At 35.3% G+C, this 15088-nt stretch overlaps 1 protein-coding gene across 2 annotated transcripts in view; it reads right to left on the bottom strand.

The window, feature by feature from the left end:
• Positions 1-4091: 4091 nt before the first annotated feature.
• prima1 (proline rich membrane anchor 1) overlaps positions 4092-15088 on the bottom strand; it is a 38181-nt gene continuing 27184 nt past the window's right edge. For both annotated transcript variants that reach the window (XM_079583596.1, XM_079583595.1), the window contains exon 4: positions 4092-6529. In XM_079583596.1, coding sequence (XP_079439722.1) covers positions 6427-6529 — 103 coding nt within the window. In that variant the 3' untranslated portion in view covers positions 4092-6426. The remainder of the gene's footprint in view (positions 6530-15088) is intronic.

Genomic DNA, 15088 nt, shown 5'->3' with positions numbered 1-15088 from the left:
AAATTTTGCCCACTATATTTTTGCTCCGCTAATGAAAATAGCTCCATATAAGTCAAAGCAAATGCGTTTCTGAGCAACACACAAGGTGTTTTTCATTCCTGAATGAATCGTTTAAGTGGATGATTCAAAGACTTGCTTATAAAGACAGTCCAATTGTTTCATTCTTAAATGAATCAGTGGTATTGAAAAAATCAGTTATGAGGACTCCTTGACTCACTCAGGTTGTTTCATTCCTCTAAATCAGTCATTTTGAACGAATAGTTTGAATGAATGATTCAATGACTAGCTCATAAACACAGTTAACTTGTTTTGTTCTTAAATTCCCCTTGTAGTAAATTATTTTATTCCCTCATCTTTGATCACCAAAATGACAAATTTAAATGTTTTTCCCAGTTTTTTTTAATGCCTTGAAATAGCTTGAATGTACTCTACAACACCCTTGCCTCATTTACGCGGTTCTATGAATATGCAAATTAGCCCCGGCTCCACTCACTCACGCACGCTAGCTAAGAGATCCACACGTTGATGTGATTGGTTACAAGGTAGTTTGTGACGTCAGAAACACCAGCGATTTCAAACCGTGTTTTTGAGACTGTCTTTAGATCACTGCAGTGTTAAAGAGAAAATACTCAGCAATGGTGTTGACATGAATTTGCACATGGTTTGTCTTAAAGCATATTAAAAACACCACATATATAAACAACATTAAAAGCTTGATTTTAACCACAGGGTGACAAATCAGTCAAGTAGATGATTCGTGTTTTTAAAATGTTGAATGTCTTTTAATGTTGTGATTTTTGAAAGACATGTCACTTAAAAAACGCAACATGCAAGTGCAATGCTCAAACACGTCTGCCTAGTGCATGTTTACATGAGGTGCATCCCAGTTAGCGTACTTGTGCACTATTACATGCTATTTTGTAGTATAAATAGTGCAAAACTAAAAATTGTTCACGCTAAAAATTCTCAACAGAAATAGTGCACTTTAAATACGCAGATGATTAATTACCCGGGAAAAAAAGTGTGCCATGTTGGACACTTCATGCAATGTCCCAGCTTTAATTTATGTAGCGGAGAGGGAGTGGCTGTCAGAGTCTGTTGAATGACAAAATAATAACCTTATAATAGTCATACAATACATAAGTATATGAAGACCTGTGCAAAAGCCTCTAAAAGCCACCTCTCTCAAAAATTTGATAATAATATTGAGTGAATGCTCTCCGCACATAGTATACGCTCATCAAAAACTTTCACTTCAAACTCACTAAATCCCAGCATCAGTCCATTCAGAAATGCCGGTACTTGGGTAGAAACCTATACATAGGAGCCTGATAAAAATGTTAATATTAAACAAAAACTTTAGACAGGCTTTTGCATCTGAAGTCCTTATATAGTGTATAAGTGCATAGTGTAGTGTGTCATTTGGGACACAACTAAAGAAAAACAATGGAAAAGCAGCAGTGGTTATGCTAAAGCACGTTCTGTGTGAATGGCCCCTTGATATATCAGCTCATACAATCACATTTGTGTAATAGAACTAACTGTAATGTATACTAATGCACACTATAGTTACGTCCCGGATCTGTGTGGATTAAGACTGAACTGAAACCAATAACTGATGGTAACCTTGCTGAGGTTTCTCACCATTGAACCGAGTCTGAAAACATCTCTTCAAAGAACAGCCTGTACAACAGAGAGGTGCATTTTCCACAGATGTTGTTGTTGTTGATTCTGAGGCTTGGACCAATGAGATGCAAATGGGTGCAGCCACATTAGCAGTGGTGCATTGGTTTTGTTTATGGGGACAGCAGAAGGATTATCCCCTCCAGTCCATTTCATTTGATCCATATGGCCCAAAAGGCCTTAGCTTCAGCTGTGCCACAGCTTTGGAGCCACGGTTGAGTTTGTTATTGTCCCAACTCAGACTGAATGCAGTGCTACAAATCCTGACAATATAATATGCGCAGTCAGTGCTCTCTCTACAATGACACGGACAGAAAAGCAAAGCTTCTTTAGTGTTCTGCTCACTTATTACAAATGTTGTGCATGCACACTGAGCAAAGTTTAATTTAATCTAGCATTTTCGTATGATTTCTCAGTGGAATCATCGATTACAGGGCTGTCATGATGAAGTCATATATCTATAGATTTGTGTCATCGTCTAAAAGTGGACCCCTTTCTCTCTATCTCTCTCTCTCTCTTCCCATGAGCAGGAGCTGAGCAGAGCGATTTACAGGCTGTCGGCTTGGCTTTGTTCCCGTGTAAGTCAAGTCTCGGTGGAGAAGAGACGCATCAGTGCTCCAAATGGCCCCAGCCGTCTCATTGCATTATCTTCAAATGGCACGTCTGATGGAGAAGTTAGAGAACAGCTCTCCTAGCTTCTCTCATTTAGAGATGCCTCCCTTATTAACATGTACTGCACCTAGATAGTTGTGTATATGTTCGTGTGACAAGATTTGTGGTTATTCATGGGTTCGTGCTGTTATATGTCCTCTCAATCTCAAGGAACGGCTTGAGATCAGCACTGCATTAATACTGGGTCACCTATTATAAAGGACGATTATGAGGAAGCTTTGAAAGGTGAGAGAACCAACTCCTCGTTCTGCCAGCGGCAAATGCATGACTGCCTGGAGGAAAAGGAGATATGCACATGAAAACTTGTTGATGAATTCATGAATGCTTGCACTGAAACACACATTTATTTGATAAATAATTATTATAATATATGTATAATAATAAGGTATCGTTGTTAAGACACTTTTATAAATATTTGTATTTATTTATGAGTTATTTATTAATGTTACTCTACTCATTTATATGTATACAAAATGTAGGCTACAATGTTTTTTTTATGCAAGTCTTTTATGCTCACCAAGGCTGGATGTGTTTGATCAAAAAAGCGTCAATTATTATAGAAATGTTGTGAAATATTATTCAAATTAAGATATTAAAATAATTACAATTAAAATAACAGTTTTCCATTTTAATTTAAAATACATTTGAATTTTCAGTGTCACATGATCCTTTAGAAATCATTCTAATATGCTGATTTGGTGCTTAAGAAACATTTATAATTATTATCAATGTTGAAAACAGTTGTGCTGCTTAATATTTTTGTGGAAATCATGCTACTTTTTTCAGGATTAATAGAAAGTTCAAAATAACAGCATTTATTTGAAATAGACATCTTCTCTAACATTGTAAATGTTTTTACTGTCACTTTTGATCAATTTAGTTACCCAACTTTTGAACAGTATATAGTAGTATATGAAAATGGCTTTTAACTTGAACAATATCTTAACTATATTTATTTAGAGTTTCAGAGTTTACATACATTTCAGAGACCTGTAATGTACACTGAGAGCATTGGGTCTGAATAATATGAAGCCGCTGGCAAATAACTTTGACTGACGTGAAGCCGCACTGGTGCCTGACTAATTGACAGTGTAAACATTGTAAAGCATCAGCTTTTTCACGTGTAACTGACTGACAGACAGCAGACTCGGCCTTCAGGTTCTCCAAGCAATTTATCATCCTTATCCACACTGGGGTAATTCATCTGGCAGCACAGAGAAAATATCTTTACACTGTGGTTCTTATTGGAAAGACATCTTGATATTCCACTTTTCGAAACTACTTGTCAAGGCAAGGTGTGTCAGCAGACAGGTGAGCCGACAACATTTTCTCTCGTTTAACTCCTTCATCAACGGATTCACCCTTGCCTGTCTTAGCTGAACTTTAACTTGAATAAAATGAAAAACAAATATTATACACCCAAATATTATATTAGAAGAATATAACTAAAATAGAATAGAAGAATAAAAGAAAACGTTTTATATGCGTGTGAGAGAAATCTCTTTTATAAAGAGTCCCACAAGGCCTTGTTGTTGCTAGGTATAGGATATTTTTAGGACAATAATTATATAGAGATACTTATATCTCAGATAGCAATTAATGGAATATAATTATCCTCTACATAAAGGTTGACAGATATCAGGCATCAACAGTGTAATGAAATCAGATATTTATAAGCATACACTATTTACATATGAAAGCCTATCTGCTATTTTAAGACTGGAAAGATGCATGTACAGAATTATGGAATTAGTCTTTCAGTTTAAATTTTGACAGACCAATTTAGAGACCAAATTATTTGTGCAGACAAATAAGCACGAGATACGATTCAGTAGTACAATTTTATTTAAAACTAAAAAAAGTCAGCAAGTTGCAATTAAATTAGTTCAATGCACAATATATAATTGTTTTACATTTTGGTATGTGATGCATACATTGTGCAACAACCTCTGATTACTCAAATATACATTAATGGCTTTTTCCAGACAAACAATAACACTTACTCTGATCTGACGACACATCGATTTATACTTATCCCTATAAACATTTTCTCTTACTCTGTACACACGATAGACTGTCAAGAAGGCAAATATTGATATGTACATTCATGCAATACAATTCTGAGTATCTTTGTACAGTATAATACACATATATCTTCAGTACGTATATCTTGTTGAACGGGTGAATGACTGTACAGTTGAGTGTGAGAATGTTTTACAGGATATGAAGAGGGATGTTTGTTTACATAAGCTTGTGTTTTATGTAAACATCATTGCTCAGTTGTATATGGTTTTATAGTATGATTCATAGTTCAGTGTTACTGTATGCATGAACATTGCATCACTGTTTTCTAAATACAACAAGCTCCTGTCTATAAAACAGATATTTAGATACATTGGATATACAGTTCTAATAAAAAATAAACTAAACAATAGAGAGGGGCTGATTGAGAGTGACATTACAAGCTAAATTTAGGGTTAAGCTCGTTTAATGAATCACCTTGATGCATCTTTGAAGCATCCACTAACCCACATGAAATCACAGTATTAACCACTTCAAAAATAGCTATAAACCACCTTAGTAAAAGTATGACAAGGACCATCCTAGATTTTAAGAGTTGCCAGAAAGGTCAAGAAGGGACTTGATGTGAATCTAGAATGATTTGCAAGCATTCCCAAGACTCGAGATGGACAACAGCCCACAAATGATGACATGATTATCAAATCCAGTTACACTAGTGGACCGTTTTCTGTTATATTAACCTTACTGATTTCTGTTAGGAAATGTCTAATGTAAACATGTATATTTCTCATTGCTTGAAGTTCTAGAAACAATTTTTTTAAGTTGAAATGATTGAACATTTATTAAAAAGTGTTTAATTTCATTTTATAATTTTATTTCTTGCTTCCCACTTGCAATATATCTAATTGGTGCAAAATCATGGACCACTTTCATATACAACTGCTAAATATTTGAGAACGGGAATGTGTGGCTACTGAAAGGTAAACTGATTCTAGACATCCATCATATTGTGTGTCCGTTACATAAATATATAACACAGAAAGCCAAACTTCTATATTATTAAAATAGTTAGAGAGGTCTCCTATGTTATGACTTTTAAAATCTCAACTACTCAAACAATTATTCATCTCAAAATGAGTAGTTATCCATATTTCATACTGTACATAATGTTGTCTAAGCAGCCAAACATTGCTTTGACATTCACAAAAACTATACATTTCAGTTTTTGGTGTCTTTTATTTTTATAATTAGACAAAAAAAAAAGTATAGATTTTAATATCAGCTATTTATCAGCCATAACATGAAACATGATTGATATTTTTCACATGTAGGCTACATCAGCCATATTTAGCTTGTTTAAAATGTATACATATCTATAGAATGATCAAACTTCAATCAGCTAACTATTAGCAATGCTAACGCTAGCATTGTGTTTTTTGTATTATCAACATGCACCTCAAAAAACTCTATCCTTTCCAATTGCATAGTAACACAAACCGCAACAAATTTCTGGATGTTTTCTTGTTCTCTATTGTATATTTGGTACACAAGTGCAGGATGAACCAATCCATTTGGACGCTCTAACAGACTCTATTAAAACAATGGGGCCAATGCGTCATTTATCCACTCAACACATTTACACAATCTACATGAGGTGAGAGAACCCTTAATGTTCAATGAGGGACACTGCAGAGACAGAGTTAAAGACAAAAGAAGACAGGAATTTAAAAACATCATTGCATTCAACAGAAAGTGCATGCGATTATTTTATTTGTTGGTGTTGTATATTGTCATCAGGTTGAGTCTGGTGATACTCGTGCAGCTGCCAACATTGCTAGGAGTTTCCAAGTCTCCTCAAAACCTGCTTACACTTGCCTATACAATCTTTTCTTTAAACATCGTTCTATGTCCCAAGAAGGGCAGCCATGCAGTTTACAGTTCTTAAATTCATAATATACCTTGCGTCCTTCTCATAAACCCAAACAGAGAGACGGTGGTGCTGTAGGGAACAGAATGTTCAGCTGTACATGCCTTGCTGTAGCATGGCCACTATACTCCAGTGTTATTGGTTTCCACTACCTGCTGCTTACAGCGTGAGCTCATGGCATACTCCCCTCGGCTTGTGCCGTTCTCTTCTTTCCGAAGGGGTTTCCTGGAAGAGAGAACAAAAAGAGGACACTTCAAACAACTATTTTTGCTCAGAGTGAGGATGCTATTGATCGGTTGTAGAGGCCTGAGCTAAGTCGAATGACATACAATGTCTCAAAAGGCAAACAGGAAAACTAGGAATAGAACATGCTAATTGTAGGGTTAAGATGGCCGCTTAAAGATCAATGTGCATATACTTTCATATTTAGATGTATGTTTAGCATGTGCAGGAGGCTCATGCATCAGCCAGTGAGTTAAGGAAAATTAATGGAAGCATTTGCTAAATAAGTAGTCACAGCACAAAATGTTACTAACATGTATATATATTTGAAAGTTTCATTAATGTTATATACTAAATCAACTATTCTATTTACAATTGGTTTGAAAATTTAGTTAAATAGTCAAACCAAACTAAATCCCAATAAAAGAGGTTCATCTGAAATGGAAATGTATTCTGACTTATATACAGGCATGACGTGTTTCCCCGAGGATTTTTTCAGGGACCCCTGAAAAAATAAAGTTTTGATGAGAATTTCTTTGTTATTAGTGTTAGTATTATTATTACATTGCGGCATATCTAAATTCTACTGTACAACAATAATATATTTCTGTCAAGTTAAACCGAACTTTTATTTTGACAGGTTGCCGTGAAGACCTTTGAGTTTCTGTGTTTATGACTGTGTTTATTTCTCAAATGAAGCGATTAAATGCTCACGAAGTGACTTTCAGAGTAGATCTAGACTCTGGAGATTAGGTTTATGCATTCGTGTCCTTATATAGGCACAAAAAAGCACGTGCTTCGTTGTGTGTGCATGTGAGATAAATGAAACTGAGCGTCGTCTGCACCATTTATTCGTCAGAACATGCAGGATTCTTATTTAAATAGTCTTTTTGCAGTTTAATATTCACACACACCAGTCTATATCGTGATTTGATTTCAAGAGCTTTTTATTTATTCATCAAAAATTGTACAAATTACGTAAGATTCTGCGTTATACAGTAAATTCAGTTGGCATCACCACAGAGCCTGGCATTGCTTGAGTTGTTTCTCCGGATTTTGTCGCTTTAAGAAATAAAAACAAAATTTTGCCTTTTTAGGATCGTCACCTTCTCCGTTCCTCTTCAACATTTTTACCGCTAAAGTTACTACATCATGTAACATTCTTTCAGGGGGGGGCGGGTGTTTTTTTGTTTTTGTTTTCAAAACAATGGTAGGGGCAGAGGGGAAATACTGCGGCATGTGAATATTTACATATCTTTATTTAAAACATTGGTAATTAAATATGTCATGATAGCAACAATTCAAAATGAATAATTAGCCTATAGGTTTTGAAGAAAAGATGTCTGAATTATACCCCTTATTTATGGAATTACTGAATAATAACCCCATGAATTACAATAACTATTATATTTTAAGAAATTATAACAATAATAATAACAACATGCCACTTGGGGCCTTGCCTTCTGTGCCAATTCAGGGGGACCATCTTACCCAAACTTTTACTTCAAAATATGTTTAACTCCACAAATCTAAAACATTAATATGTCCAAAAATCCCTCATTAACAAATAGACATAAACAAACTGATAATCAACATAATACAATGTTAGACACAAAAAAACAGTTTCGACCAAATTTCACAAATGTTGATATTCAGATGAAATGACAGAATTAAAAATAGCGTAGCTATTCATCAAAAGTGTTGAGATCATATTTTGTGCCATCTATGATCCAGGGAATACATTAAGGTTCATCATACCCCATTCTTATGACCTAAAGCAGGTTAAATTTGAATCACAATGTTTTCTGTGTACTACGGTATATTTGTTCTATTTTTCTGCAAGCTTAAGTGCATGTTGCACTTTTGGACCCTCCTTGACACACTAACAAAGTCTGGGTTGATAAACAGCAGCACAGGTTATCAAAGTGAGTTATTCTGCAGTTTAAATGACTTCCCGCAAGCCGTAATATCTGCTATAGACTTAAAAAGCTGTGGTATGCACCCGGCCTGTCCATTCTTTATTACAATTTGAAATATACAACCTGCCTGCAGCCAATTGCCTTCATAACTGCATTAAAACCCATAGCTGCCCAAACAGCAGAGCATGCAGATCCAATCTGTTGAGATTTTGTTAAATCATGTCAGTCACATATTGACTTATTGGTAGAGAGGGCCTGAGCCCATAAAAGCTGGTTATGTAGAGAGATGGATGCTAGGGATACATATTTTGTAAAATACCAACATGAATATCAGTAAAGGTTTGAAATAGTTGGGGCATATGCTTCAGCATTCACAAAGTCAGGATGCATTGATGGAACAGATGTACGTAAAGCAGACATGAATGCAGCAATCGACAATGTTCAATAAGCTAATGTAGTGCACTGATGCCAAGCAACCACATCCGTACAATAGGGCTCAACGGCTGGCTTCCAGAAGTCAAGATGCCAGTCAGAATCTCCATAGTGAAAATGATTTTCAACAATACCTAATAAATATTTCAAGACACCCCTAATATAACTCAGAGGTTAAGTGCTAGCGTGTGCCATATAGAAGCCATTAGTCCGAATCCTTTTTTTTTTTTAGAAAATCGGATTGATAACCGCAGCACCTGAGACGTGCCGTGGTGAGGAGCAGAGAGTTCGTTCAGAGCGCGTCTCAGGTGCTGCGGTTATCAATCCGCCCAAGTAGCAGTGCTTCGCCTTCAGAGAATATAGTTCCCAGTATTTATATGGTTAAAATATGTCTGTGTCTCATGTGACTTTGTTTTTTGTACACTCTGTGACTATACAAATCACAACATGTAAATAGGAAAATGTTTGCGTTATTTTGTCACTTATTTGGATTAGTATGCTAGCTGCAACCATTTACATCCAGTCTTTGTGCTAAGCTAGGCTAGCGGTGGGTGCGTCAAACAGACTTATAGCACGCACGGAGATGAAAAAGGTATGTATGGACTTATCTAACTCTGAGAGATAAGGTGAATAGGCTAAAGTCCCAAAAAGTCGGAGTGTTCCTTTAAGTGAAATCCACTAAAAAGCCTGTTACCATGGAAATTACACAAAAGTTGACAATGCAGTGACAATGTGAATCTCACTAAATTCACAAACTATAAAAATGTATATCAAACTACTACTAGGAAATAACACAGCACAACAATGCAATAAATACTACAAGCACATATTGCTTAATATTTTTGTGGAAACTGTGATACATTCTTTTATGATTAGCAAGTTCAAAAGAACAGCATTTATTTGAAACAGAAATTTTCTGTAATATTGTCTTTACTGTCACTTTTGATCAATTGAATGATTAAAATTTTATTAATTTCTTAAAAAAAATGTTTTGAACAAAATGTAAATACAAAATACTAAGTATTTACATAAAACATTCTTTTCAGACATGCATGATTGCATCTAAAGTCACAATTATTAACATACGGTACATATGGTATTTAAAGATCCTTCCATTTATTCGAGTTTTGTTAAACAAATATAAAAAAATATATATATTTTCCACCAGAGATGGCTGGGTTTCAAGGCTTAGAACTTTGTGGAGAAAATAAATGTGAATTCGATGAAAATGGATCCGAAACTTACTAACAGAAGTTACTGGTTTCAAAAAAAAAAAAAAAATGGCATAAATTATTCTTGAACTGACCAAAATATTTAAAGGGAGGTTACATTAAAAACATACAGTACATTTTAATGTTAGATGTTAAATATTGATGTTAAATTCACTATTGTTTTATATAGAATTATTCTATAGAGTATAACTTATTTAATGCAATTTCATCAGAAGTAAACTGTAATTAAACTACAGGAAAATTAAGAGTAATCCCTTAGTTTACTTTTTCAAAAGGAAAAGTAGTTAAAATGACAGAAAATAATGACTTGGTAATGCATTACACCCAACAATGCCAAAACCCATAAAAAGTGTGCGGCTGGTAAGTTCTACAGTAAACTCACCAAAAACTTGAACAATAATGAACAAAAACTCTAAATACCAAAACGAGAGATTCCACATCACATCAATGATTAGGTCAGGAAAAAAAGTGAAATGATCATGAGAAAGAAAACAACCTGACCTTTACAGAGCCTATCTCTACTGTCTGCAGATCTCTGGGGTCTGTCTAGAGGACAAGTCTAATTTCATAAACAGAGCTTGAGCTCATTAAAATTGACCAGTTTCTTCCAGAGAAATACACATATGAGATAGCAACTTGTTGAATGAAGGCTTCTTTTGCAGACAGAATAAGATAAAGAGCATTTGTTTTCATCGGACTCATATTAAATGTCATTTGAGTGTGGAGCTGAGCTACGGCTTCAACATCCATCCCTTGAATGTGGTAAAATTTGTGTTCTATTGATGTGACAAGGCCATGCCTGAGCCATACATGCATAGTGAACTGTCTCTGTGAAACTTAAATCAAAGAGACAGAATGACAGTAAACCTGTTAATTATGATGTAAGGGGTGTTCATTTTCATCAGGAGTTGACCATTTTTAGCACAGCTTGATTTATGTAAAAAAGCAATGATGCAACAACATCCACCGATGGACTCCTGGATGTGCGCAACTGTTAAAAATGTTGGGGTCAGAAATTAATTATTTTATTGAGCAAGGGTGCATTAAATGGATCTAAAGAGATGGTAGAGACTTTTATCATTTTTGTTTCTAATAAATGTTGTTCTTTCAAACTTATCAACATGCATCAAATAACCTACAAAAAAAAAAAAAAAAAACATTGATAAGAAATGTTTCTCGAGCACAAAATCAGCATATTAGAATTATTTGAGGGATCATGTGACATTGACAGTAAAGCTGAATTTTCAACATACTAAAATATGGAAACAGATATTTTAAATTGTAATAATATTTAACGATATTTAACGATATTTAATTACATTAAATAAATGTAGCCTTGGTGAGCATAAGAGACATTGACATTTTTATCTAGAAGTTTTACGTTTTTTTTCCCTAGTCCAGAGGGCCCATGGCCCTATCTTCTTTTATGTTCTGCAGAAGAAAAAGCCATACACTCTGGAACAACAAGAGGGTGAGTAAATGACAGAAGATGCATTTTTGTGAGAACAATCCCTTTAAATAATAATCATTTGTAATGTTGATGGATTGGACATAGACCTAGTTTCATCCTCTTCAGCTTCTAAAAAAGATCTAGTTAAGGGCTCCAGGCTGCAACCACCTAATTTCTTGCCGGTCCGATTGATTTTTTTTTTATGTTGCACTGTTGCAATCACGACATTGCCCAACTGATAAGAGCTGCTATTTCTGTTGCATACTGTATGAAAAACATCAAACGCCAAACAAAACGAAAGCAGAATGAAACCAAACTTCTCATTTGAGCTCAGAACAGGTTTACTCGCCGGTCGATCTCGATCACATGACACCGTTACTACACAGCTGGCTGGGGGATCCAGTGAAAAGCGTTTGAATTAGGCGCATTATTAATAACATTGCTGCAAGATCTAGTAAAAAAAGCATTCAAATTGCGGCATTCTCTATTATAAACATCTCAACTCATGCCCAGTGCTTTACTGTCAAATGTGCATTTCCAAAAAAGAAACATGTAATATTATTAGTGACTGAAAATAATTATACTTTTATGATTAAAGTGCCTTTATGATTAAAAATCTCATTAAATTAGTCTGGAGCCCTGTAGTATTTCAAACCTTGAGCAACAAATACAGCTATACCTTCAAATGTATTCCACTCCAAGTCTTTTCAAGATTGATTAAATGTTTAGAGGTAGCTTGCGCTCATCTGTTGTGATAAACACAGTCTCTGTCTCTTGGGCAGGACTGATGAGACAATCCCGTAGCTCTGCAGGGGCCATCTGTCACAAGATGCCCCAGGCTGCAGGGCTTTCCTATAAAGACATCCTCTCGCTTTGCATGATTTACACATGGGAAAAACTCTGCCTCATCTGATTTTTGAGGGGTGGAGTGGGGAAGAGGGAGATGGGGAGAAAACAAAGTCTTGCTTCCCTCTATCTCTCAGAAATAAACACTCGGGGAGAAATAAAACAGTCACATAATCCTTGGGTGTACATCGAGGTTACTTAAGGACTGGTCTTATTTGACACGCTTGACCGCTAGACAACTGATAAACAATTAGATGGAAATGGAAAATATCGACTTGATAATGAACAGTCAAGGTTCTCCAGGCAAAAAGGCATAAGACAGATAAAAAAAGACTCTTTGGATTGATCACATCATGCAAGTCTTCTTAATTCACATACATTCTGTCTGGAAGTCTACTGCATACAATTACTGTTGATTCCTTTTCAGCTAAACAGTAATTTTCCACTGAGAGCTTGTTTCTGTCCCCCCTCCAACCTGCTAAAGGCTCATGGACTCCAGCAGTCGTGTGGATGTCCCTCGAGTCGTGTTGCTCTACTGCACCATGTGCAGATGCCCTGACAGTCGCCCAGTTTCTCTGTGGACCACTTATGTAACGTGCCAGGACGGGAAGCTAAAACTCTTTTATCTTTCCCCTGAATCAGCACTGAGCGTACTCACTCGCAAACCCTCTCTCGCTCTGTTTCTGCTCTCTTTACCACCTTTTCTCACTGATGAACAGCAGCACCTGAGAGGTCCACGTGGCCATTCCCCTGACATTTCAGTACACTGTTCGGTTGCCTGGATCTTACGTGACCTCTCATCTGAGGTCGACAAATAAATCCGGTGGGAAAACATGGGCCGAAAATGTATCTCATGACTGAAATAAATGCTGATCTGGATGGATACGTTCTGAAACATAGCTGAAGTTAGAAAAACAAGTGATAATATAATAATACAGCCATTCTCTTCCTGTGTACAGTAGATGCTGTAGATTATTTATACCGCAGTGACAGAGATTAAGCAATTATTGATTCAGCCTTTCCTATTTGATTTGGAAGAATTTAAAGTTTGGTTAGAGACATGCTGTGATGAAATAAAAATGGAATGTAAACTGTCAACAAATGATGTTGTAAATATTTCTATAATGTGAAATAAAAATGAATTAAGCTAGGAAAAAAATACTTTAAATATAAAACAAATTATTACACACTCAAGGTTTCCTCATGGTTCAACTCATGGTTGGATGCTCGTGGTGCAAATTTGTCCTTTCTTGTTGAAAATATGCCCAAAATATCGCTGCAGTACCAAAAACAGCCACATCCTCACCTCCAAATGTGGAACTGGGAGCTTAATAATACATGACGTGTAGTACACACATGGCGGAGAGCTACACAAAACATTACAGGTAGAGGTAAATATTTTATAACCTTGCTCTTTGGAATATGCATCAGAATGTAATAATTTCCTCTGAAAATAAACAGAGAGGGCTGAGATTGTTGCCACATGACTGTAGGTTCAATGGATAATGTAAATGATCTGTTATGTAGTACATGGTAATGTCCTCATCATATCTTGAAAAAAAATGGTTACATATTATGTCCACTTTATTAAGATGTCATTAATCACATTAATCAGTAATTTATCACAATATCACAATTAATCTGTTGGCACGACTGATCCCCGTGCATAAACTCGACGTAATTTTGTTTACCTTTTGTTTAAAATCACTATCTAGACAAATGCTACGAATGTTGACAAATTTGACATCTTTTGAAATGTCTAGGCGGGGTTTAGCTTCAGTATCCGGTCTCTGTTTTATGATAGACATTCTTATGCAACAGTAATATAGTAATTCCTTCAAAGCATAAAACAACTGTGCGCATACTCCAAAGGGATCAGAGAAGATTTGAGTTCAGGTATGTCATGATTGTGGCTTAAAGGGGGGTGGTGGGCGAGTCTCCAATGGGTTAAGCAAATGTAGAATGAATGAATAATAGAAAACAAAAAAACTTTGGATTGAACCTATGTTTCCATTTTTCTCATCTAACATGACAAGCAGGCAAATGTATTTAAACAAAATAGAACTTTGGTAATATTTTGTTTATGTTTTAAACATGTTTTGTTATGTTAAAGCATGTATTGTTAAATGGTTCCATACTTTTTCAAAAAATTACAGAAATCAGTATATCATAAAAATTTCACAAGATGGTTAAAAAAATATAAAAAATTAACATCAAGCTGTACCTCATGTACAATAACTGTCAATCCCTTACCGAGCAATTCTTTTAGGTCTGCATATCCACCCTGTTAGGAATCTGGTTAAGTTTCTTGTCATTTCTTGTAAAATTTAAGTGCCTGAGCTTAACCAAAGCATTTTTATGAAAGTCTTGTACACTTTTATAGAAATTACAACACAAGATTTTTTTCAAAAGTTAGAGAGTTCAAAAGGTACTGCATAACAGAAGTTGCCCAATAGTAAAACATTTAGAAATGCCTAGAAACGTTTATCATTCTCAACTAATAAACTCACATATTAATAAGAAAAGTCATCCATGGTGTATGTGCACATTTTTACCCTGGGAATAAAAGGCCTATAGTACATCATTTTGCAAATACATTTTACATATTATCACAGCACTATTGTTATGAACATTAATATTTCAAAGGCAATTTTAGCCTTCTTAGCCCCAGTGTCTCTCAGAG

Source organism: Phoxinus phoxinus, assembly GCF_949152265.1.
Source record: "Phoxinus phoxinus genome assembly, chromosome: 16".
Taxonomy (NCBI): Eukaryota; Metazoa; Chordata; class Actinopteri; order Cypriniformes; family Leuciscidae; genus Phoxinus; species Phoxinus phoxinus.
Note: the sequence above shows the minus strand (reverse complement) of the source record. Positions and strands in the feature narration are given on the sequence as shown.